The sequence below is a fragment of the Talpa europaea genome, assembly GCF_964194135.1.
Source record: "Talpa europaea genome assembly, chromosome: 7".
Lineage (NCBI taxonomy): Eukaryota > Metazoa > Chordata > Mammalia > Eulipotyphla > Talpidae > Talpa > Talpa europaea.
In genome coordinates this window covers 43,524,605-43,549,705 of record NC_140074.1, presented here as the reverse complement: position 1 = coordinate 43,549,705, position 25,101 = coordinate 43,524,605, and the positions used below count along the sequence as shown (strand labels likewise).

Genomic DNA, 25,101 nt, shown 5'->3' with positions numbered 1-25,101 from the left:
ATGAAAGGAACCGCCTGTGGAACAGAGACTGGCTCCTGGTGATCTGACACCTCATACCAAAAGCTTCTCTCTGCCTGCAACCTTTCCAGCATTAGAACTGAGAGGGCACCCATACTGCTAATTGTACAGATAAATTCTGGAGAATTTTCTTGCAAGGGGAAAAGTGTAAAAGGTATAAAGGTAAATGAAATGAAAATAAAGAAGTAATCACAGCTTGGCTAAAGCTGTTTATATTTAATCAAGCATATTTTCAAGCAGTAGTAAGCAGGAACACACTGTAAAATCCTTTCTGCATAGAAGCAGCAGCCCTCCTTGCTAGAAGACAGGGTGACATTTTTATGATGTTTACATAACCTTAACTAATTCACTCTGACCTTTAGGCCTCAGTTTCTATCCTATGGAAGGAGGCGATGAACTGCAGTTACTTTTTAGCTCTAAAATTCTAGGTTGTGAAAAGACACAAGTTTATGTGAGCAAGCTGGGAGATAGGGTGAGGGAAGCCACTTGAACATTTTATCCAAATGAAAACTACATGAATATCCTCCTTTATTAAAAAAAAATCATCTCATTTTGGGGAAACTTTCAATAATCTGTCATAAAAAATCAATTTGTGAAATTTCTTGGCTGAATTTTTTAAACAAAAGGGGCAACAAGGTAGACTATTGAAAGGAAAAGTCTTTGAAGTGAATGAAAGTCTAAGGTGTTCTGTGAGGTGAGGTCTTCATAGTCAAAATAGGGTGATCTGTGCTCATTGCTGATATGACCGGCAGTATTTTACTTGTAAAGATAAAATGCAGTCTTTCCAGGTTTGTGTGACAAAAGGAAAATTAATTTAACAGATGAAATATGAAATAAGCGAGATTGCACAAATGAGAAAGAAATGTTGGTGAGAACCTATGGTGATTTCTACTTATATTTAAGCCTCTCTTCCAGAAACTTTTGAAGCAGTAGGTAAGAGAGGCCAGAGGAGACAGTCTAAAATACACACAGTGATTCCCACTGTGCAGAGAAAACAGCCTCTTTCCAGGACTGTCTGCAATGAAGGGGGTGTGGATGAGGGAAGAAGATAGATCAGATTTCTTTCTTTTTTTTTTTAAAGATTTATTTATTTATACAAGAACTGGGGTACAGGTCAGAGGCACGGGAAGGATGAGAGAATTCACCAGAGGCAGAGTGGGGAGCAGAATAGGCAGACGGACCAAAATACACTGCTGAGGGGAGCAGCGGGCGAGGCAGGAGAGGTCTGCCGCGCCATGTGGGAATCTCCCTAGCCAGCTGAAAATTGAACCCGCTCTGCAGAGGCTGCAGACAGCTTCACAGTGTGGTGCTCAACCCACTGTACCACCGGGGAGGCCCGATAGATCTGATTTCAAGAGGCTATTATGTCACTTCAGGAGAAGCTCACTCCACTCTGAGTGAGACCAGGACAATGCCCTTCAGGGACAGCGCTGCGTCTACCAGTTTCTGAGGAGAAAAGAGGAGAGAGAGGTAGCAGGCATGCTAAGATGGCAAGTCCTTCGTGCTGATGTGCACAGGGAACTGAAAGTCAGGGACCATCTCAGAACTCTGCCAGCTCAGGTACTGTGTGATAGGCTGGGCTTGCTGAAGTTGCTCCCTTAAGGACCACGAAGAGAAAGAGCTGAGGAGATGTGGTCCTCCCAGGATTCTCTGCCCTCCCCCCATAAACAGAGGCAAAGCTTCCCACCCTGGCCCCTGATTTTCTGTCTAGATCGATATGCATCATATAAAGGGAAGTGGCTATCACCATGATTTAGAGTTGCTGTGTTTGTGAGGCTGTGAGAGAAACTTGTAAGCTGATTTAAAAAAAAAAAATCACCAATTTTAAGAGAAATACTTTTCACTACCAACATGAGATACAATTTAGGAAAACTCACATAGCCAAAATCTTGGCTTTCCAAAGAATCCTGAAGGAATAGGGATAGATGGATAAAAGTGATTGAAGTTAACATGATTTTGAGTCAACAGAATAGAGGCAGAGGAGAAATCAGGAGACCTGGACGTGAGAGGAAGCCACTGAAGCTTTCGGCTGAGCCTTGATGGAATGATGAGCCATATCTGCAGATAATGGGGAGTCACTGCAGGTTTTTTAATAACAAAATATTCTGGGGAGAACACAAAGGTGTCAGGAAACATGAATTGGGAGCAGAAAGAACATGGCATAATGGGAGATAATCAAGGCACTCTTAACCAAACGTGGGGAGAAGCAGTGTAGAGAGAAGAGGACAGAGGGGGCTTTGACACATTTCCAGGTAGTGAATATCACAGAGGGAGGGGAAACCGATGACCCAGAAATGAGCTCCAGATTCCAGGAACAGGCCACCACCCACCTAGAGTGGGCTCTGATATCAAGACCGTGGTTTTCAATGAAAAGTATTAAGTTTCAGCACTGACACTAGCTCTGTAACCTTGGGCTCATCTTAAATTGTCTCTGAGACCTGGAATCATGATTCCTTGTTATGAAAGGGAATTGAATGATTCCTAAGGACTGTTGGATGGCTGAAAAGTACTGTCCTTTACAAAAGGAGAGGCAGAAAGAGAGAGAGAAACCAAGAGAATAAATTGGGAAAAGTTCTAAGCATGCTTTTTTCTATGAAAGAAACAAAGAGTGTTGCCTGGCTGCACGGATGAACTGTTGTGTGGGCAGCAGATGGCACTGAAGGTGGGGATTCTGCTACCAAATCACCTGCCATTTGTCAGTCAGAACATCAAAGGCACTCGAAAGTTGAAAGTGTTATCTCATGCTGCCTGGACCCTGAGAGCCCTATTTTACAAGGAGGGGGCAACACACAGGGAGCTTACAGTGTCTATCAGCTGCATTTGCCAGTAGTTTCCCCCTTTCTGTTAATCCTAACACAAGGTCCCTTGCTTCCGAGGAGGGAAGGCGTTCCTACCACAGCAAACACTCACGTAGTTCTGCATCAGATCCGGGTGGGTTCGCTCAATGCCATCGTCCAGAATGGTGACCACAATGTTCTTGCCCGTGTAGCCTCTCTTCCAGGCTCCTTCAATATTCATGTCTGATTGGCAGGGATGCGTGTTGTCACTGCAGTGCTGAGGGACGAAGAGGGAGAAGTGAACGGTGCTGATGGCTAAATAATGAGGACATGGGAGAATCACCTCCTTGTTAGGTGATACATTAAATTAACAGGGTGGACTGCCTGGTAGAGGAGATGCATGGATCTCTCATACGATGACAGGGGAAGGTACGAAGAACAGATGTGTGGAAGGCAAGTGAAATAGAAGTATCTCTACCTGTTCTGACCTGTTCTAATACCATAGATCCTTTGGGGAAACATAAAAATAGGCTGCAACAGCAGAATAATGGATATTATTTTTTGTTAGCATATATTAAAGACACAGAAAAAGACATTGTAGCATTTCAATTGTAAATACAAACTGGGTAACTGAAGAATGTATAATTTCTAATTATTTATTTATTTTTACATCATTGTTCAATTTCTTATTCAGGCACTAGAAGCCAATCAAGCTAAAACTGAGAACTAACTAAAGTAGCTTTTATAGCAGCAGCCAGAGTGCACTACTGTGAAAAAGCCAGAAAACAGAAAAAAATAAGTTTCTTCAAACTCTTTCAATAAATTAACAATGGCTGTTGTACTATAATTTGCAGGGGGTAGACAAACTCATTCAGCCCTACTTCAAGAGAAGAAAGAAGGCTAATGCAAAGTCCTGGAAGGTGACATACACAGGAAAATGCAGGTAAGGGCTTCAAGAGGTGGGCAGTAGAAACACTGAATCTTAGCTCATTATGAGTAGTAATTTTCTTCCACAATGCCTACAACATACAAATGTACTGAGAACTGAATTAAACCAGCAGCTTTTCCTGATATAATTTACTAGCATTTGTCCAACCCACACAATTGTTCCTTCAAAGTCCATCTCTTTCAAATTACCCTCTGAGTGGTGTTATTTTCCAGATTTTGAAGACTCAGTAGAGACAAAGGAAAAGAGATGTGCTGTGACAGATGCCATAGCAACACGAGCCACCTAGGTCCTCACCAGTTGCTGTTTTCTTTTGGTTATTGAACAGTGCAGTCTTTTGGGAGGGGAGCAGAATGGGAGCTGGGTATGCTCCAAGCATAACGGACAGCCCACTGCCACTGATTCCTCCTGCACACTTTATTGAGAACATACTGCACATTGGGTTATGGCAATGAACAAGCAGGCATGGTCTTCGTCCTAATAACCCATCTATAGGGCAGACACAGATAAGCAAACAAGACCATTCAGAGCACTCTGTATATATTAAAAGAACTAAAGGTATTATATTGGTGAATGCTGGGACTGGAGCTGACCAATTTTAATGGGAAAGTCAGAAAAAGACTGAATGCTGAAAAAAGGGAAATGTGAACTAAGACATGCCTGATAAGAAAGGGCAGATCTGCACAACAGCTGACAGACAAGTGGTCTTGGTAGAAGACACAGCAATTGCAAAGATTGTAAGTCAGGAAGGAGCCCAGTACAATAAAGGATAAAAGAATGTGGACTGGGCCTCCCTGGTGGCGCAGGCGGTTGAGCACCGCACTGTGAAGCTGTCCACAGCCTCTGCAGCGCGGGTTCCATCCCGGCAGGCCGACGAGAATCCCACATGGCAAAGCAGACTTCTCCTGCCTCGCTGGCTGCTCCCCTCAGCAGTGTTCTTCGTCAGTCTGCCTGTTCTGTTCTGGTGAATCCTCTCACCCTCCCTCTGTCTCTGGTGAATCCTCTCACCCTCCCGCGCATCTGGCCTGTGTCCTGGTTCTTGTATAAGTAAAAAAATCTTAAAAAAAAAAAAAAAAAAGGATGTGGACAGTGAAGCTTAAGGATGGACAGTGGCACGGAAGGCAGCAAATTAAAAGGGAAAAGGATGGCCCATCATCCGGGGCTTTGGAGCCACTCCTGGGGTTTTATTCTTAAAATGGAAGTTTATCTCTTTCTAAACTTCATCTCTCAAAATCAATGCTAAATAGTGATACCGCTAATGCTCCCCCCCGCCCCTGCCAATGGTAATTTATTTCCTGAGTTAAAGTGACCTGTGAAATGTTATAAATACATTTGAATAGTTTCAGGGATTCATTTTCAGACAGGGTGCACCACCATTTTTCATCATAGGAGATATGTATTTCAGAGGGAGGAGGGTCTTAAATATTTCATGAGCATTTGCATCTTTTTGGCACCTTCTTGGTTTCTTTCTTGCACCCATGGCCCTGCGCGCACGGGTACACACACACACACACACACACACACACAACTGCACTGATTCAAATTCCACTCTCCCTCCCTCTTCCTAGTTTAACAGGCATAATTTCGATCCTACCTTCTCCCACAAAGCCTTCTAGAGTTCTACTCTTCAGTCTCTCTAGTATCCTGAACTTAAGGGATAGAAACAGATAGACAGACAGACAGACACACACACACACACACACACACCATGCCATACAGCCTAACTCCCAACTCATCAAGTTCTGCTGAACTATTGCTGGCTATTGAATCTTGGATGTGACTTTTGTCTACTTGACTATAAACCTCTAGACAACTATGCATTAAACCAAATCTAAACTAGGGTTTCAGTAAATATTGGCTGATTGATTACATGTCAGAAATGAGAGTATATTTTCAAATTTTTGTCCAAGTTCACAAAAGCCATGTGCTTACTGTCCTGACCTCTCCTGAGATACCTAGTCAGCTGATGCTTGATTAATGGAGATGATCCTGAAACATTGTAGATTTCCAAAATATCTTATGTTTTTCAGAAGTCTCATTTTAGCCAAAAATTAGTGCCTCTCCACACCAAATATTTTAACTTAACACAAAGAAACCTTGACAGGTTCGCATTTCATTTTTTCTTTTTCAAAGCCTGCTTTGGCCACCTGGGGTATCATTTGTGACATGAAGTAATGTTAATGTGGCCAAGAAGTGGGCTGGAGGAAGGAAATGCACAGGAAATGGGTAACCCACAAATGGGATAACCGTGCTGGAGAGGAGGGATGCTGCCTGAAATTGTAATTATGAAAATTGAAGAAAACCAGTCGTGTATGGAAAACATGTGTGTTAAAAGTGGAGCAATTAGGTTTCTTTCTTCCACCCTTGTTTCTGTTGAATCTGACTTTACAATTAAACTTTTTTGTCCCACTTTGCTTTTAATCTGCTAACATAGTATTGGGGGAAGGTGAAGGAGGGGAAATATCCAATTGAAAGTTTCATTTGGATCATCTAACATAGTGAAGAACTAAAATGTCAAAGAAAAAAATCAGAGCCGGGGGAAGGAGGTTTTTGCAAGTGAGTTTTAAGGCCAGAGCACCCCTAAATCCTGATAGGAACTTAAGATTTTTAACACGTATTTCGAATGGTCCAGCCTTCCAGACATGTTTCTAATAAACGTCGTTTCATATACCCAAAGTATCCAAACACCAAAGACTCTAGTAAATACAGATGCTGGTCAAACTCATCAAAGATGAATACAAGTTAGTCATTTCCTTAACTGATTCATCAAAATGGTCTTTGAACTGGAATCTATTTACTTGACAGAATCTATGTTATAGCAGTACACAGAGGCAAAGGGAACTTACACCCCCATACCCAATCAGCCATGTTGAGACCTCAGCAAGAACTGGAACCAAAGACTAGTTTCTGGAATTGGGTCACAACATCCACAGTCAAAGACCAGTATTCACAAAAGTGGTTAGTCAGAAACTTGCAGCACATTTGAAGCTGATGTAAACCACACATGTACACATTATATGTAAGATAAATATTTATAGTAAATGTATGTACCTTCAGTTGTGAATAATGTACTGTATTTCCATGATGGTTTCTACATAGATGATTAAACAGAAACATAAAAAAATGGAAAATATCTGCAGAAACAATGATTACCACCTTAGTTTCTCACTTTTTTGTTCATAAAAGCTCTTATTCTTTTTAGGAATAAAATTTTAAAGAGATTGTTCTGTAAGTTCTAGAAATGGCCTTTTCCACACCAGGGTTATGAACCAGTCTGCCATATAAACCACTCTGGGTGTGTCTACTTCTCCTGCATCTTCATCAATATATCATAGTGTTTGGCCAGTGAAAGAACAGCTTATACCCCAAATAAACATTTTTTATGGTCTCATCATTTTCTTCAGACTGGAAGGGGAAAAAAACCTCAATGTCATTCTTTTCAAACTTCTCCAAGTTCTAAGGGCCTCCAACGAGCTGCCAATTTAGAGGCTGCCAATAGCCTGCTAACTCTGAAAACATCTGTTGTTCATTGTTACTGATACAGTGGCTCATAAGACTGCACCTCTGACTTACTATATGATGTTAGTAAAACAGAGAACTAAATACACAGACACAAAATCTGTTTTACAGACAACTGCAGAAACTTATCTAGTCAGCTTAGGAAATTATAAAATTTGGAGTCCAAGGGTTTTAAGAAATTAAAAAAAACTAGAATGGACCCTTCTCTCAGGTGGAATGATAGCAGACATCTACAGATTCTCAGCACTGTATCAATTATTTTATATGGATTAGCATGCGCATTAAGACTTGGAATAACTATTTGAGGGAGGTACTATAATCACCTGCTTCTGACAGCTAGAGAATGAGAGTTAAGCAGTCCAGCTAACCTTGCTAAGTTCAAGCAGCTGGTCAATAGTGGAATGAGGATTCAGAACCAAGCAATCTGACAGCAGATCATAGCGTGATTAAGCTCTTCTCTTAAAAGCTGAAAGAGAAAGGGCTTACAGGAAACCTAAACACATGCAAATTCAGATAAGGAGCATATTATGAAAGGATTTGGGGCATACAGCACTAGTTAAGAAATCCAAATAATATAAATTTCAGTCTTAGCACTGTGATAAGTGCAGTCAAGTGATAAGGTGGAAAATAGATAAGACTTTAGCGATCTTCTAATTTTTCCTGATTCCATTTATTGCAACATATCTTTTAGGAAATCACCAAGTGTCTATTTGAATGGTTTCAATGACATGAAGCTTACTTCTTTACTAATAGACTGTGTTGGTAAATCAATTCTTTAAAAAAAAAAATCCCTTATTTGTGGTGTTTGTTAATTTCCATGGTGTAAATCCAACAAGGCTAGTTTTAAAGCACCACTCTTGAAAAATTCCTGAATGTATAACAATAAGCTTTCATGAGCTATTAGAAGGCAAGACCAGCAACCACTGAAAGCAGTTCATTTCATTGTTAATCTTGCTCCATTTCTGATGAAGGATCCCTTCTAAAGGATTTGACATCTGCTCCTCAGTACTTGAGAAGTACTGGGAGGCACCCAAGCTTAGTTTTCCCTCCCTCCCTCTCCCCCTCCTTTCCTCCCTCCCTTCCTCCCTTTCTTTCTTTTTGTGTGTAGAAGAACTGAGGTGTAGGCCAGAGGTGGGGTGGGGGGTGGGGGTTAAGAGGATTCACCAGAGACAGAGTGGGGAGCAGAACAGGCAGACTGACTGAAACACACTGCTGAGGGGAGCAGTAGGAAGATGAGAGGTCTGCTGCACCATGTGGGTTAGCTCCCTGGCTAGGGATTGAACTCAGGCTGAAGCAGTGATAGTGCTGAGACTTAACCTCTAGGCAACCAGGGAGGCCCTATTTTTTCCCCCTTTCCCAGCTTTATAAAATAGTTTGCATAAAATCTTCTTTCTTTAACCTTTCTCAAATCTACCTACAAATATAGGATGTTGGATTTTTGTGATAAAGTTAGCTGATGTTCTCTCCTTGGGATGAAGTAGAGATTTTTGCATCCACAAGATGCCTTCACAGAGTTTTAAAAATCTAAATTAAGTTCTAAGATATTTACTACTATATTTATGGGTCAATTTGACAGACTTTAAATTCTTTTCTAACACACACATGCAAAAAAAGATGTCTCCTACAGGGCCTCCCTGGTGGCACAGCTGTTGAGCACTGGTTTGCCAAGCTGCCTGCAGCCTCTGCAGCGCTGGTTCGATCCCCGGCTGCTCCCCGGCCACCGGAGGAGGGTCCCACATGGCGCGCAGACCTCTACTGCTGCCCGCTGCTCCCCTCAGCAGTGTACTTTGGTCCTTCTGCCTGCTCTGCTCCCTGCGCTGGCTCCGGTGAATTCTCTCGCCCTCCCGCGCTTCTGACTGTACCCAGTGCTTGTATAAGTAAGTAAATAAATCTTGAAAAAAAAAAAATATATATATATATAAAAAAGATGTCTCCTACAAAAACAGACCCAAGGTTCAATTGTTCAAAGATAATTACTCAATTTTTGGATTTCCAAGAAATTCCAACATTTCAAAATCACAAAACTCAGCATAACAGATAAAGACTCTAGCGAGGGGAATGAGGCAGAGGCAAGTTTGAATTCCACTCTAGTTTCCAGCTATGACTTTATCAAGTTACCTAATTTCTTAAAACCTATTCTGTACTTTGCAGAGAACTGCTATAAAGATTAAAGAAGATAATAGCTGTTTTTATTACAATCATGTGATGACAGCACATTCATAGGAGGCTACCAGTGTTTAGGGGAAAAGAATTTGTTTTTCTTTTTTAAAAAAGGATAGTTTACCACAAAATAAAGAGATGATGATTTTCTTTATAGTCTGGAGAGAGAGGCTAGGCAAACTTCAAATGACAATTGTTCCTTTATAAGGTTAATTGGTATGACCTGAATATTTTATAATTGGGGCTGAGCCCTGGGCTGGGGATAGGAAACTGTCTCCTTTATGCCAGAATATGGCACCTATAACTCCTATGAACATCAACCTGCAAATCATTCAAAACAGTTCTTGAACCTCACTTGTTCCCATCATCTTCACAGCTACACAATGATTCACGTTACTATCATCCATTAATCCTCTACAGTTTATTCTCCATGCAATAATCTAAGAGATCATTATAAACTATGACAGATTTAGTAACAATAAATCTTCCCAATAATTCCTAAGCTTTGATGATTTTCCCTCACACCCTCAGGAATATCCCTTGTCCATTTCATGGCCTAGAAAGTGTTTTACATGATGTAAAATCATCTCCTTGACCTCTTCACCAACCTACCCCACTAATTCTTATCCATGATATTTGACTTGGACTATAAAGCAAATGTACTACTGTGTAACATTATATAGGAAGGATCACTTATGACAAAAGAAATTCAAGAAGAGAAGAAAATTTGGTTGGAGAATGAAAATACTAAGTTCAGTTTTGGAAATATGGAAATTGAGGGAAAATTCAAATAGACTGCAGCAATTCAACATGTGGATCTAAAGTTTCTTTCTGTGTCCTACTATATTCTTCTTACAACCATACTACTTATCACCTTACATTTTTTTGATGCCTATAAAGCACTAACGTCTTGGCCTCCAAATCACTCCACAATTTGCCAATGAACATGGACTGTCGGGTGTCATTTGTTGCCTCAAAGTTTATGAATTCCCAAGGGCAACATATGTTGTATAAATCTGATGATCTTAGCAAATTCAGAGCCATTACCAGATGTGGCTGAGAGCAGAAATGGGCATATATTTCACCTCTCCTTTAACCTAAGGCACTTGCAATTCTTATTAAGGGATAAGGCTATTTCAACAGTTTTTGCTTTGGGGATGGCCTGGGGACTTGTATTGGACAAAAGAATATAGTAGAAGCAATAGAGCCCCAGTTCTAAGCTTTTACACCCTTTTTCTTAGAATCCTTACCGGCTGCCATGTGTACAAACCAAGATAGCCTGCTAGAGATGAGACGCCCAGAAAACAGATAAAAGCTGTCCCAGCTGAAACCACACTAGACTGGTTAGCCCTCAGCTGACTCAGATGCAAGAGTCTAAATGAAACCAGAACCATTCAATCAAGCTCAGCTCAAATTTCAGATACATGGAATCAAAGATCTAATAAACAGCTCTTGTTTTAAGTCAAAAATTCTTGGAGCTAACTAATACATGAGGTTATCAGTCTAAGGGAAGTAAAACCAAACCAGAATGTAAGGAGAAATATCCATGTATCACACTGAAGCAGCTAATTTAGAAGAGGAGTTGACTGTAAAGTTGGGGAGGAAAGGCCATGAGGACAGACACTGAAATGTGTCAAATATATGATTCTAAAGCAATCTTAAGATTCCTGTACATTCATGCAAACCTTCCTCATGGGCAGCAGCAGTATTTTCTCTGATAACCTCAAGCCAGTACCCATCATATCAGTAATCTCCAATTAAATATGAGTTTTATCTTTCTAATAAAATTTTAAGACACTTGTAATAACAAGGCCTGTATTACTTATCTTCATAACCTCTAGAGCTCAAATAAAAATATTCAATAATTCATGAATTGTTATTTATTTAGAGAGAATAAAGAGAAGGCAGAAATGAATTCTGAGATTATATGCAAAAGAATATCACTTACAGTCAAGATCTAATGCAGGTAATAGAAATAATTAAAAAAAAAATTTGTCTTGAGCACAGTGTCTTATAGGGCACTTGTCTGTTTAACCTTGCCAAGGAGAAGATTCAAGAATTAACAGGAAATATGCAGGGACTGAAGCCTTCACAAGGCATTATGTCAGAAGACAGGAAGACCTTCATTTAGTGATGCTGATTATCCTAATGGGTCATTCCTGGCTGGAGAAGCCAGAAGAGTTGTAATTGTGACATGACCAAGTGAACTATATTATCCCCCTCCAGGCTGGGAAATTTCTCCTGCAGGAAAGTTGTTTCCTTTTAACAACCCTGAGAAGTGAACACTTCTTGATTCATCTGTTTTAATTCAAAGGCTTAATCTTGACATTGTCTTTCTTCTAGATTATGTAGGCAAATTCTTCCATGGATTGAAGAAAAGGGGTTTTATCAAATGATTTTCTTCCTGGCTGTGCATCAAGAACCAAAAATTTGTAATATACTACTCTTTGCCCCAATTGTGCAATTAATAAATTAGTAAGTTGTGTTTGTTTAGAGATGATTTCAAAATGTTTTCCTTAAGTGCCTATAATGCCAAGAAACAATTTCTGTGTTGGTGTTCATGAAAATTAATTTTAAGAGCAACTGAGATGCATTACTTAATAATTATGCGAACATTAGCAAAAAGCAGGCCCAATTCTTTTTTAAAATGTAATTTCTTTGTTTATGTTGTTTGCAAAATTCTGCTTGCATAGAACTTTTCACACTCTTGGTCTCTATGCATAAATTTGGCTCAGAAAATCCTCTTTTTTCCCAATAAAGAGTTAAAAGATTTCATTTTCTTTAAACTAAGTAAGACACGGTATGGTTTCGATAAATATAGTCAACTGCAGTCAAAACTTACTTTTCCCCACTATTTGTATATATTTAAAGTCACAAAAAAAATTTAATTTAAGAGTGATAAGAATTCTAATATTGGAGTCATTTAAGGTCAAGAGGAAGAATTTGGATATCACTTGAAAATATTTGTTACAACCTCACTAATATATAATGTTTCATTTATATTATTTGTGAATAGCAATATTTTAATGAAACAATGGTAGAAGTAGTTATATTTCATGTGAGAAAAAATTCCAATTTTTCAGTTGGAAAAAAATGAGAAAAAGGGATAAGTTCACACAAGGTCCTTATAAACCTTCAATTATTCTGTAATCAGGTTTTGACTACACAATTATTTTTTCTTAAGTTGATGGAGGGAAGGATGAATGGATGGGTGGACAGAGGGCCAAGTAGATGAACAAAAGATGAACAAACAGACGCACAATAAATGGAAAATATGTGCAGTTAGACTTCTACATTTCATCACATTTCAATTTTTCTCAAATTTTATTGAAGATCGACCCAGTTCTAGGACCCTATAGACTCCTGAACAGTAACACCTCATACTCCAGCAGATGCTCCCAAAGGATATTTTCAATCAAGACCAAGTCATACAAATGATACATAATAGGGAGAAGGAAGAAGATACAAAGGGACAGGGACAAGAGAGGAAGAGGTTTGTGTCCATACCCCACACTGAAGTGTTGTCCTAACCAGTGATGCCCAGTGTTAGAGAGCGCATCCCCTTCCAAAATAAAAAACACCCACACTTTCCCACTAGACTACAAGTTTATCTTGTTTAAATACAAGATATATGACATTACTGACTCAAATTTTTGAATATTCTGTGGTCATGAAAGGTTTCTGTGGTGCTCTTTAAGAAGCCTTAACTTCAATTATATCTATTTCTGCAAGAAACCTGTAATAATTGTGGTACAGAAACTCCGAAATGAGGGGAAAATATTATCACTATGTCAAAATTCTTACTCTGCAAACTAAACCATCAAATCAGAAGAGATTGTCTGGTCAAAACCCACATATGGTCATAATGAATTGCAGACAAAATCTGAAATCACTTTTGTGTCTCTATAACACACTAGCCCACTTTGACACCCATAAATCTTTTCTTTTTCCTAGTAATGTGAATTCTTCTGGTATAATCTAGTTGTTATACTTACCTGTAATCAATGTGTGCTGCTTAGAAAAAACAGAAAAATTTCTTGGTTGCAATAGACACAATTTATATTGTCAAATTTTTCCTAACTAGTACACGCCATTACCTCCAAATTAATGGCTGAAAGCAGTAACTGTCACAGCTCACAGCTCTAGGGTGGAGGAGACTGTGCTAAGTGGCTCTAACCCAGGGTCTTTCAAGCTGAAGCGGTCACATGTCCAGCAGGGATAGGGCACCTAACAGCTGGACAGATATGGGCATTTAAGGTGATGTCTTCATTCACATGAACAGTTGGAGAAATTGCAAAACAAAGTGTAAAATTTTGTTATTAATGTATGTTTTCCCCGGTTGAGTTACTCTGCAATTTTTTGTGAAGGATTTTTATCTATTGTATAATGATTTTATCCCATAATAGCTAGAGAAATGACAGTTATATTACCATTTTTCCACATCTGTTAGCTATCAAAACATTTCATTCATTCACTTGTGTTTTATTTGTTTTGATTTTTTCTAACCAATACTAATTAAATGCTTTTTAGATGCTGACACTACAGCCAGCAATGTGAAAACACATGGTCTGACCATCACAAGGTTTACATGCAAGTTGGAGTATAACAGAAAACAAATAGACAATGAGACAGACAATACACTTAGAGATTATGGTAATAGTTACGGAGGAAATAAAAAGAGAGACCTTGGCTAACATCAAGGGAAATGCGCCATTAAGTATGTACCTTGAGTTCATTATGATTGTGATATTATTGAGCTGAACGTTATTCAGTGAATATAGAACTTTGTTTTAAAAAGAGATGTTTATAGATATTAAGCTATAAATTCCAGTCTTAGCAGAGCAAGTTGGAGTAATGCTGAGGTTCCAGAACTAATGCCATTTAAAATTAAAAAGCAAAGCAAACAAAAACATGTTTATATTTCAAATAAAAACTTGAAAACAAAAAATTTCCTAAGACAAAAATCTCACAACAATCAAAGGTATGATGTGTGCAATTTCTGTGATGTATCCATTGAGGAAAAAATAATCTATTTACACAGTAAAGCAAAAACAATCTTTCCTCTGACAATCAGCAAAATCAATTCAGATAGCTTCCAAAAAGCCTGCTTTAATATTGTTCATTTTAAATTGAGTACACATAATTATCTGACTCAACTTGACATCTTGCTTGTATTGTCCACTTGAAGATGTAAGCCCTGATAAAATCTACAAAGTTGCCTGAAAGGAAAATGAAACATTTTGTTTAAACAATCCAATAGTGAGTCTAGAGCTTCTTCTGCAGGAAGTAGTAGATGCTTCAGAAAAGATGAAGGATTTCATGAGGCATTTAATTAGGTACTCAATAAAGGAACCCACAGACAAGATTGCCTCTTTGACCTGGTAAGATTCTCCCCAGATCCTGAAGTATAATGAGTAAGAAAGTCATTTTTAGCCTACACTAGCAAATGTAATTGCAAATATTTTTCTTCTTATTAAAAAAATGTCGAATCCTTTCAAGAATCTAACCAAGCAACTTGCTTTAATAGTATCCTACAGAATTTCTTCTGTTAGAGAAAAATAATAATGCCAGAAAAGTAGCCATACAAACATATTGACACATCTTCATTTATAGGGTCTGGACACTGAACTTCTTTGATAGTAACTCTGTGTAGTCACTCTCACAAAGGCATATACAGGGTAAACTAGAACATCAATTCTGTAACCTAAGTCACGTAATTATCTCGTTCATTAATGAAAGGAGAACGTTAACACAATTAAACACTAGTACTGCAGCTTTCCATAGCCACCTCACCTGGACTACACTGTACTCCAGAACACAGTTTTTCAAGTATCTGTTGTCTTTTCTAACAATATAGCTAGCAAGCTCTTTGTGGGTAATTTAATGTGAATACTTTGGAGACAATCATGCTTCAAAACATCTCAGGTCCTAACTGTGGTCTATTTTCACTTTTGGCTTAGGATAGGAATTTTCAACATGGAAAAAAGTAGAGAATGATGTTGAGTTGGAGTTGAAAAAAACCTAAAGAGCTGCTTAGCCGACATGGCAGAAATATCTTGCCCTCTCCATGTCTTTCTGCCACACCCTATTCTCAGTATATGGGAAGAAAGTAGACTCTAAGAAAAACAAACAAAAATGCAACTTCATTTAAAAAGATGAGCTTAGTCTATAAATTCCTGAAGTTACTTTCTATTGAAGAGTTTGTATTAGTTTGGACAGTTTTCAGCAACAAGGAAAAGAAAACTAGATCATCATATTCAGAAAGAGAATTTAATTATCAAGAAATCAGGAAGCAGGTGATTCCATTTTGGGTGCAGCACCTTAATTACATCATCAAGGAACCAGACTCTGCACCTTCTCAGCCACCACTGCTTAGTTGATGTTTGTCCTCTGAAACTGTCTCCTTCTTGCAAGCTAACTGCCACAGCACTTCACATTTTATCTCTCATCAGTATCAAAGAAGGAAGAAAGAAATTGCAAAGGTTCTTTTCACTAAAGAAAGATGCCTCTCAGTATCACACCCATCAGTAGATGTTTGCTTGAAATAGTTGCACTAAAGTTATTGTCAATCTAAGCTTAAAATTGAGTGCCCTATATATATATAAGTGTGTGTGTGTGTGTATACTTACTTTTTTTTTTTTGCTATACATGACAGCTCTTAGCACCACCAGTCTAACAGAAAGAAACTTTGTGGAATGATAATGATTTGTCAGTTATCGACTATGATGACTTCCAGTTTAGTCAATTGCATTTATGCTTCTTAGAGAAGAAATCAGATTACTATAGAAGGAATGCAGAGGTGGAAACCTGCAATGTTCCCTTTTCTTCATATCCAGGATAAGCTCTACAGAAACAAATCTCAGTTGCAATAGAATAAAAAGTACCTAAGTCTTAATCCAAACATCCTTTAAAAACCACATATAGATCAACAAGGAGAAGATATTAAAAGTTGACAGCATATATCTGTATCATAACTAGGATAAAGGCAAATACAGCAAACCTCAAGTAGCAGAAAACCATCCCTGGAGAACCAGCTCTGAGAAAATCAAGTGGAAGCAGAGCAGAAAAGTAAAGAGGGAGCAGACTCCAGTGGTGGTAAAACAGAGACAAAATAACTGCCTACAGGCGCGGAGACCTCTCCTGCTGCCCGCTGCTCCCCTCAGCAGTGTACTTCGTCAGTCTGCCTGTTCTGCTCTCCCCTCTGGCTCTGGTGAATTCTCTCACCCTCCCACGCTTCTGACTGTACCCAGTGCCTAAATAAATAAAAAAATCTTTAAAAAAAAAATAACTACATATAAAGAAATCCCCACCCTTGATAAGGAAACACAGAACACACCCGAGGCCTGGACAGAGCTCAAGGTGCAAAGGAGCAGAGATGGTAGTCATAGGAAGGCACCACTTTGGTGGGGGGAGGGCAAGGGATAACTTGGAAGGGACACTTCTTGAAAACAGATAGGAAGGAAAAATGATGAGAAGCAGAACTAGAAAAAGAAGAGAAGAAAGGCTTATTCTAAAGTTAATAGACTAACTACCCTTCCCCCATTTTCTCCAAAAATATTGATCAAAACAAATGAATGTCATCAAAATGAACTTAAACTATGGAACTTAAGTACTCAAACTCCCTCTTCTTTCTACACACAACGTAATGCTAAAGGTATGAGAAAATAAAACATTTCAAAATAAATGGAAGTCAATAGACAAATATCCATTTAAATTTCTTTTTTTTAAAGATTTATTATTTATACAAGCACTGGGGGTAAGAGAATTCACCAGAGCCAGAGTGGGGAACAGAACAGGCAGACCGAGGAAATACACTGCTGAGGAGAGCAGCGGGTGCGGCAGGAGAGGTCTGAGTGCCATGTGGGACCCTCGCTGGCGCCCGGGGATCTAACTGGCATTGCAGAGGCTGTGGGCAGCTTTACAGCCCAGCGCTCGTGCCACCAGGGGAGGCCCCATTTAAAATTCTTTAACTTTTTTTTTTCCTGAAGTAACATTGATTTACAACACTGTATGTGATTTAGATGTATAGGATCACACTTTTCAATGTTTCTTTAAGAATCAAAATATTCCAGTTCATGGAAATTCTCAAAAATCTCCACCATAACAAAACTGTAACACAATACCTGAATCTAAATGAAATATATTAAGATGCAATCTCCAGACATAAAAATATAGTTTAAATAAATTTTAAAAATATATGGACAGGGGGCCTCCCCGGTGGCGCAGCGGTTGAGCGCTGGGTTGCAAAGCTGCCCGTGGCCTCTGCGGCGCCGGTTCGATCCCCGGCTGCTCCCCGGCCACCGGAGGAGGGTCCCACATGGCGCGCAGACCTCTCCTGCCGCCCGCTGCTCCCCTCAGCAGTGTACTTCAGTCCTTCTGCCTGCTCTGCTCCCCGCTCTGGCTCTGGTGAATTCTCTCCCTCCCACGCCTCTGACTGTACCCAGTGCTTGTATGTACAAATAAATAAATAAACAAATAAACAAATAAATCTTTAAAAAAAATTATTAAAAAAAAATATATATGGACAGGAAAATGTGAAATTAGAGTTGACTAAGTCCTGAAAAGAGAAGGCCAAATTATATTAGACATAAAAACTAAATTATAAGGTATCCGAGAACTGATTCAATTGTAAATTTAATAAGGAGCACTGAAGAAAGGTATATATATCAAAAAGGAACAAAAACCAAAGTAAAGGTTAAAAAGTAGCTAAGTGCAAGGAACTATAAAGAACATGGGCAAAGATGTCCAAAGTGCTTAGAACTGTATTTAATTTCTGAAGTTTACTTTTAAAGAAAAAATTTAGATAACCTCTCTCCCCACAAAAAGGAGTTATTTGTAAGAAAAATCAACCAAGCTGTCCTTTAAATATAAAGGCTACTGAAAATATATCACACAAATAAAAACTTGGGTACTATTTGCCTTTCTTTCTAGGTACTGAGTAGAGAAGGGAAGAACTGATGGTGAGCATGAAATACATATATTTATGTGTAAAGCTAAGAATAAAAGCAAAGGTGAGAACAAGAACAGAAAAAGACTAAGCATATGTTATATGTTCTGACAAGCAGCAATAATGAATTTAAAATGGAAGGGAAAAATAGAAATGGTGAAATAGAATTAGGTAATGGATAGACGGTTAAATAAGAGTTAAAGTATATCATTTAAGGTTAACAAACCAAATATAGAAGCCTAAGTGAGAAAAAAGGGAACTGAGAGGCTATAAAGTTGTTTCTAATAATCAACAAAACAGTAAAACAAACCTTCTTAAAAGGCAAAAGAAGTTATTTTAAGAGCAAAGACAAACCACACAGTGAAAGTCAGTGAAAATACAAATCACATTTTATAACATAACATAATAAAAATAGTAAAAAAACAATATGGGCCTCCCTGGTGGCACAAGGGGTTAAGCATCAGCACTATGGAGCTATCCGCAGCCACTGCAGCATAAGTTCTATCCCCAGCCAGGGCAGTGACCCACGTGGTGCAGCAGACCTCTCCTGTATCACCTTCTACTCCCCTCAGCAGTGTATTTCAGTCAGTCTGCCTGTTATGCTCCCCGCTCTGTCTCTGGTGAATCCTCTCACCCCTCCTCTGGCCTATACCCCAGCTCTTGTATGCATAAATAAATAAATCTTTAAGAAAAGAAAAACATGACAGAGTTCAGACATTGGGCTCATATCTATAAATACAAATGAGCTTAAAAGTATCCATTAGAAGAAAAATACATTAAAATTTACTCACAATGTAGACTCTAATGCCCAACATAAAGAATAAAGGGTATAAAATTTAAAAAAAAAAGGGTTAAAGTAATACACATGATACAAAGCAGGCTTGTGAACCTGGCAACAGATAGCAGAAAAATGGAAATAGTGTTCCAATGTCAAAATCAAAATTGGCAGAATAGTAAGGAAAGGTATCAGGTACTGTCAAATATGGTTTGTAGAAATGTAAACTGATCTATTCCCTCCTGAGGGGGATGGACAAGATCAATTCCTTCTAACTTTTGACTGAGCAATTCTTAAGAATTTACTCTGAAAATATACCTACAGCACCACATGAAATATATATGCACAGGTTATTCAGCATGTAGTTATTTGAAAACAAAATATTGGACATAACCTAACTGTGCAACATTGAAGTCTAGTGAAATAAATTATAATAACTCTCCTGCAATATAGCTATAAAAAATGAAAAAGACTGCAATGAATTCAGTAAGTGATTTCCAAAATCAATGGAAAATGCGTTTATAATATTCTATACATTTAAAACCATATATTTTTCAAAATATATTTTAAGTTAATATAATTAAATATAAAGATGGGGGCGGGAGCTCCAAAATTGAACAAATCAAAAATAAATTAAACTAGTTGTACAATAAATTAATGATACAATCATAGAGGGAAAACTATTCAAGTGACTTCTGATTCAAATAGTCTGACTGTATTGCCTCATTAGTATACACTCTGAGAACAAAAGAGACACTCTTACATCAAAATTTTGACTTTTAAATACCATTCCTCAATAAAAACAAGCCACCTATTTGGTGAAATGGCCATTTCTAGGTCTGGCGCAGAGACAATACTGGCTGAACATGGTACCATAAAGGAAAAAGTGCTAAAAGACTGATGGGGGACCTTCAAATGACATGGAGTCAACTTAAAAGGTTGCCCACTCACCTTACTTGTCACAACTTAAGAACCAAAAAGGAATATTGTCTACATGAGTCACAGCATTTAGAAAGAATTCATGAGCTCTTAATGATATTAAAAAGGAGAGGTGTGGGGCCTCCCCTGGTGGTGCAGCGGTTGAGCGCTGGGTTGCCAGGCTGCCCGCAGCCTCTGCAGCGCCGGTTCGTTTCCAGGCCTCCGGCGAGGGTCCCACAAAAAAAAAAAAAAAAAGGAAGAGGTGTGAAGAAGGGATTACAGAATTAGAAAATCATTAACTTGCAACCACTGATCTAATGATGGATTTAGGCAGGAATCATCAAGAGACACAACAATCTAAGAAAAAGTTGATAGGAAATAAGAAAGTCACAAGTCTCAAAATATCACCCAAATTTCTTATTAATCAGAAAGACAAAAATATATCTCTACATTGGATAAATTTAGCAAATACCTCAACCAACCAGGTAAATAAATCTAACATCAGAGGACTTCTAACATTGTGCCTCCTGTCATGAAGGATTGGAAAGTACACAATCTGGGTGCTTTTTGAACCAATTTTTTTTTAGATTCCTCCTGTATCCCTAAAAAAAAATCTATCAAACAAGTCCAAAGTGTGAATCTACAAACTACCAGCCTGACCTCATCAAAAAGATCAACATGAAAGACCATTCCTCACCCCCAGAAGAGGTAGGGGAACTCTCCTGGATTAAAGGACATGAAAGAAGCAGCAAATAATGGCAATGTGGATTCTGGGTTCTGAATGGAAAGGGCGAGACCTATAAAAATAGCTGTGTGACAATGGGGAAATCTGATAAAACAGTAAATTGAATAAACTCACATTAACTTTATTAGAACTACAGATGGTATTTTGATTATATAAAAGATTATCATTCCTAGGAAATGCATCCTACAATATTTAGGGGTGTATTTTTACAAAGTCTGCAACTTAGTTTCAAAATTCAGAGAAAAGGGTATTTTTTTTGGGGGGGGGAGGTTTGGGGGATAGGGAAAGAGGGAGAGAATGAGACTATTACAATGAATTAACTTTTGGTAACTCCAAGTGAATAGGATGTACTTGTTCCTACTATTCTTTCAAAATACCTATACATTTCAAATTTATCAAAACAAAACAACAGAAGGGATAAAAAATTACAACTGCAATTAAAAAAAATATATCCAAAGGTTAGGCCCCAAAAGGGCACAGAGCTCAGGCTGTAACCACAGACTTCCAGATGACCCAGGGAAAATTAGTTGGTACCAAACAGCACTAAGAGTCAAGTGGAAGCCAGGCCTGGGTATATAGATGGCCTGCTACCCTTTTGCTGAAGCAACACCTCACACTGCCCTTCTTCAGGGGTACCCCAACTGCTCCTTCTTTATGGCTGTCTGGTACAAGCTTTTCATCAACAGCTGCTTCATTCTGTCCTTGTAACATAATAACAGTATGTCCACCCTGACCCCAAATCTTCTCCTGGGGTGAGATGATTTCATTTCCTGCGTCCATTTCCCCATGGACTCTCGCTACTAACTCTTAGCATTGCCCCTCTAAATAATTTTGCTCCAAAGGTAAACAAGGCAGACGAGGCTCAGAATGCTGAAAACAAGAAAAGAATAGAGAAAGAGGAGAGGAAAGAAAAGATAAGTATCCCCAAGAATTGCTTTCAGAATACCAAAGCAAAGACTCTTAGTTTTTCCATTTGGTATGAGCTAGGAACTACTGACAGGTGTCTTACAACCATAAGCAGAGTCTCTCGTGCTCTCGCTACCGTCCTGGCTTCACGGCTCCTGGCTTGTGGCCTGCTCTCAGAGTGCCATTTGGGATTCCAGATCGGCGGATCGGGTAGGATGCATTTAAAACTTTGTCTCTCATTTTTCTCCCTGAGCTGTACATTTCCTCATTTGCCTTTCCCTTGTAAATAAACCTTTTATTAACCTTTAAAAAAAAACAACCATAAGCAAAAAGTTTGCTTGAAAAGGAAACGAACAATTGGAGAGATCAGAGCTACACTGGGTGGCCAAAAGAACTGAGTTTCACTCTCTTCAGCTCTTTGTAGATTTTTGTGATCAGTCCTTTATCATTAGTGTTGTGTGCAAAAATTTTCTCCCAGTCGGTGGGGTGTTTGTTTTGGTTACTTTCTCTTTTGCTGTACAGAAGCTCTTTAATTTGATGTCATTCCAGCTGTTTATCTTTGCCTTCGCTATCACTGCTTTGGGTGATGGGTCTTTAAAGATGTTGCTGGGGTGTGTGTCATGTAGTGTTTCGCCTATATTTCCTTCTACATATTTTATGGTTTGAGGCCTTATGTCTAGTTCTTTAATCCATTTAGAGTTGGTTTTTGTGCATGGTGTGAGGTAGTAGTCAAGCTCCATTCTTTTGCATGTAGCAAAGAGCTACATGCAACAAAACAAAGTAAATAACCCAGTCAAAAAATGGGCAGAAGAGCTAAAAAGGAACTTCCCCAAAGAGGAAATGCAAATGGCCAGCAGGCATATGAAAAAATGTTCAGCATTACTCGTAATCAGGGAAATGCAAATCAAAATTACAATGAGATACCATCTCACACCAATGAGAATGGCACATATTAAAAAAACTAGCTACAACAAATGTTGGGGAGGATGTGGAGAAAAAGGAACTGTCCTTCACTGCTGGTGGAAGTGCAAACTGGTCCAACCACTATGGAAAGCTGTGTGGAGATTCCTCAATCTGCTAAAGATGGAGCTTCCATATGACCCAGCAATTCCACTCATAGGTATTTACCCAAAGGACACAGAATCATTAACTCAAAAGGGCACCTGCACCCCTATGTTTATAGCAGCACTGTTTACAAGAGCTAAGCTTTGGAAACAACCCAAATGCCCAAAAATAGATGACTGGATCAAGAAGATGTGGTACATATACACCATGGAATATTACTCAGCAATCAAAAAAGATAAACACATGCAATTTGCAGCAACATGGATGGCGCTGGAAGGGATCATGCTCAGCGAAATAAGCCAGAAAGAAAAAGAAAAATACCGGATGGTCTCACTCATAGCAGGAATCTAGAAAACCTAAATAAGGGACCAGGAAAAAGACTACTTATAATAAAGTAAAAATCAAAATCAACAAGTAACTATAAACCAGAGACACACTACGAGGGGGAGGGGGTGAGGAGGGGAGAAGGGATTAGGGTCAAAATAAGGTGGTGGGAATTGTATGGGGAATATAACCAAGATGAAAATGCATATAATGTGCAAAAATGAAAAATGATGCAAAAGATATATAAACTAAACTAAAATAACAAAAAGACCAAAAAAAGTGTAAGCATTTAAAACAAAACAAAACAACTGAGTTCCTGGACAGCAGCTTTACTTCCTGGGTCAAGAGAGACGTGACCAGTCTGGAGTTACAAGAGCCATTTGAGTTCCTCGCTTTCCATTATTTTCCCCTTAGTTTGGACTAACTTTTCTGATCACTTAAACTCAAAACATATATTTAATTTTAAAACTATTTTCTTGGACAAACATATTAGGGAAATAACTGTTTACATTTGTAGTCCCCTCTTGCCAATTCACAAAGTATTTCAGAATAAAGCCTCTGCAGTAAAGAAACCTTTCTAAGTTTGCTTAAATCAGTATGTCACAAACCACTTGACTTTGGAGTACTGACAATCCTATTAACAATCTTTAGAAGTAGTGTTTCATGGGAAACCTTTTACAATAACTGTGCGAAAACCACTCATTTGCCTGCAAAAACATCTGGTCACACATATCATCGTTTAATTTCAATATCACTTAATTTCTATATTAAGAATTTAGGTTCATATAATCAAACCAGATTCTAAGTCAATATCAAAATGCTTAACTATATGTGCAGGGGTTGACAGTACCTTTGTGCATGCTTGCACTATGTTGTTAGATATGAAAGAAAATTAACTTTTTCCTGCTTGTCTAAGACCTGGCTAGTGAGCAGAGAACATAACCTTTTCATATTCATAACCCCAGCAAGTTGAATTATATCTGATAGAAGTGCACTGTTGCTGAATGATTAAAATCATTACCAATTTACTTTTTTTTCTGTGGGAATTACATTTCTTGTTGCTTTCCTTCATTTTCTCTCCTGTTACACATTGAATGAATGCTTTTATTGAGCAGTCTGTGATAACTCCTAGTGCTTAAGTCCTTGGAGGATAGAACTAATTCAATGCTCATTAGTGTATACAACTAGTTTAAATGATTTCTACACTGCACATTCCCTTTTACTTGCCCAGAATAAATCTTTCATTTTCTTGGACAGCCTTCTACAATTAGAAATGTTTCTAGTTCTGTTTTACTGCATCTTTCAAACTAATAAATGGCAAATTTAACACTCTTTCCCAAAATAGACACATTAGAGGAAATAATTATACACTATTGTGTGTAGATCTAGTGTTAATTTCATCCCTTCAAAACAGAATATTAATTTCCAAGACATCAGGTTTCTGGAACAGATGATTTTGCATCTCTCCATCCACTGCTTTATAAGCCAGAGCAATGCATGTCTATGTAGGATTTTCTATGTTTCCAATGACAATGCAGAACACGAAATAAAGTAAAACCTGTTGATTTTAAATAGCAACAACTATGATAAACTTAAAACCATGTGATAGATAAGGTAATAAAAGGAATTTAAGGAAATGAGGATGATAATTCTAAGAAGATTCTAGGGAAGCCTAAGAGCCACTTAAAAATGTTTGTAGAACCTGAGGGTGTGGGGGGAAGCAGATATTGTTTAAAAATGAACACTAATGTAAAAAAAAATAATATATAAAGAAGAAAAAAGTAATGGCACAAATAAATTATATTGCCAATGGAGAAAATAAATAAATAAAACTTTTGTATAAACAAAGGAAGGGGGAAAGGGAGAGAAAAGGAGGGAGGAGAGCACAATGGACTGCGGTGGAGGACTGTGGTGGAGGACTAGGGTGCTCTGGAGGTGGGGAAACTATAATGACCACACCTGAGGGGAGAAATCCTATACTGCGAAAAAACAAACAAGGAT

The 25,101-nt window shown here is 38.4% G+C and overlaps 1 protein-coding gene across 1 annotated transcript in view; it reads right to left on the bottom strand.

Annotated features, from left to right (window-relative positions):
* The window catches only part of PCSK5 (proprotein convertase subtilisin/kexin type 5), a gene marked incomplete at its 5' end in the record, with an annotated part of 282,220 nt that overhangs the window by 161,451 nt on the left and 95,668 nt on the right, over positions 1–25,101 (bottom strand). The window contains one exon of the mRNA XM_084236534.1: positions 2,929–3,072. Within this exon, the coding sequence (XP_084092660.1) occupies positions 2,929–3,072 (144 nt within the window). The remainder of the gene's footprint in view (positions 1–2,928; positions 3,073–25,101) is intronic.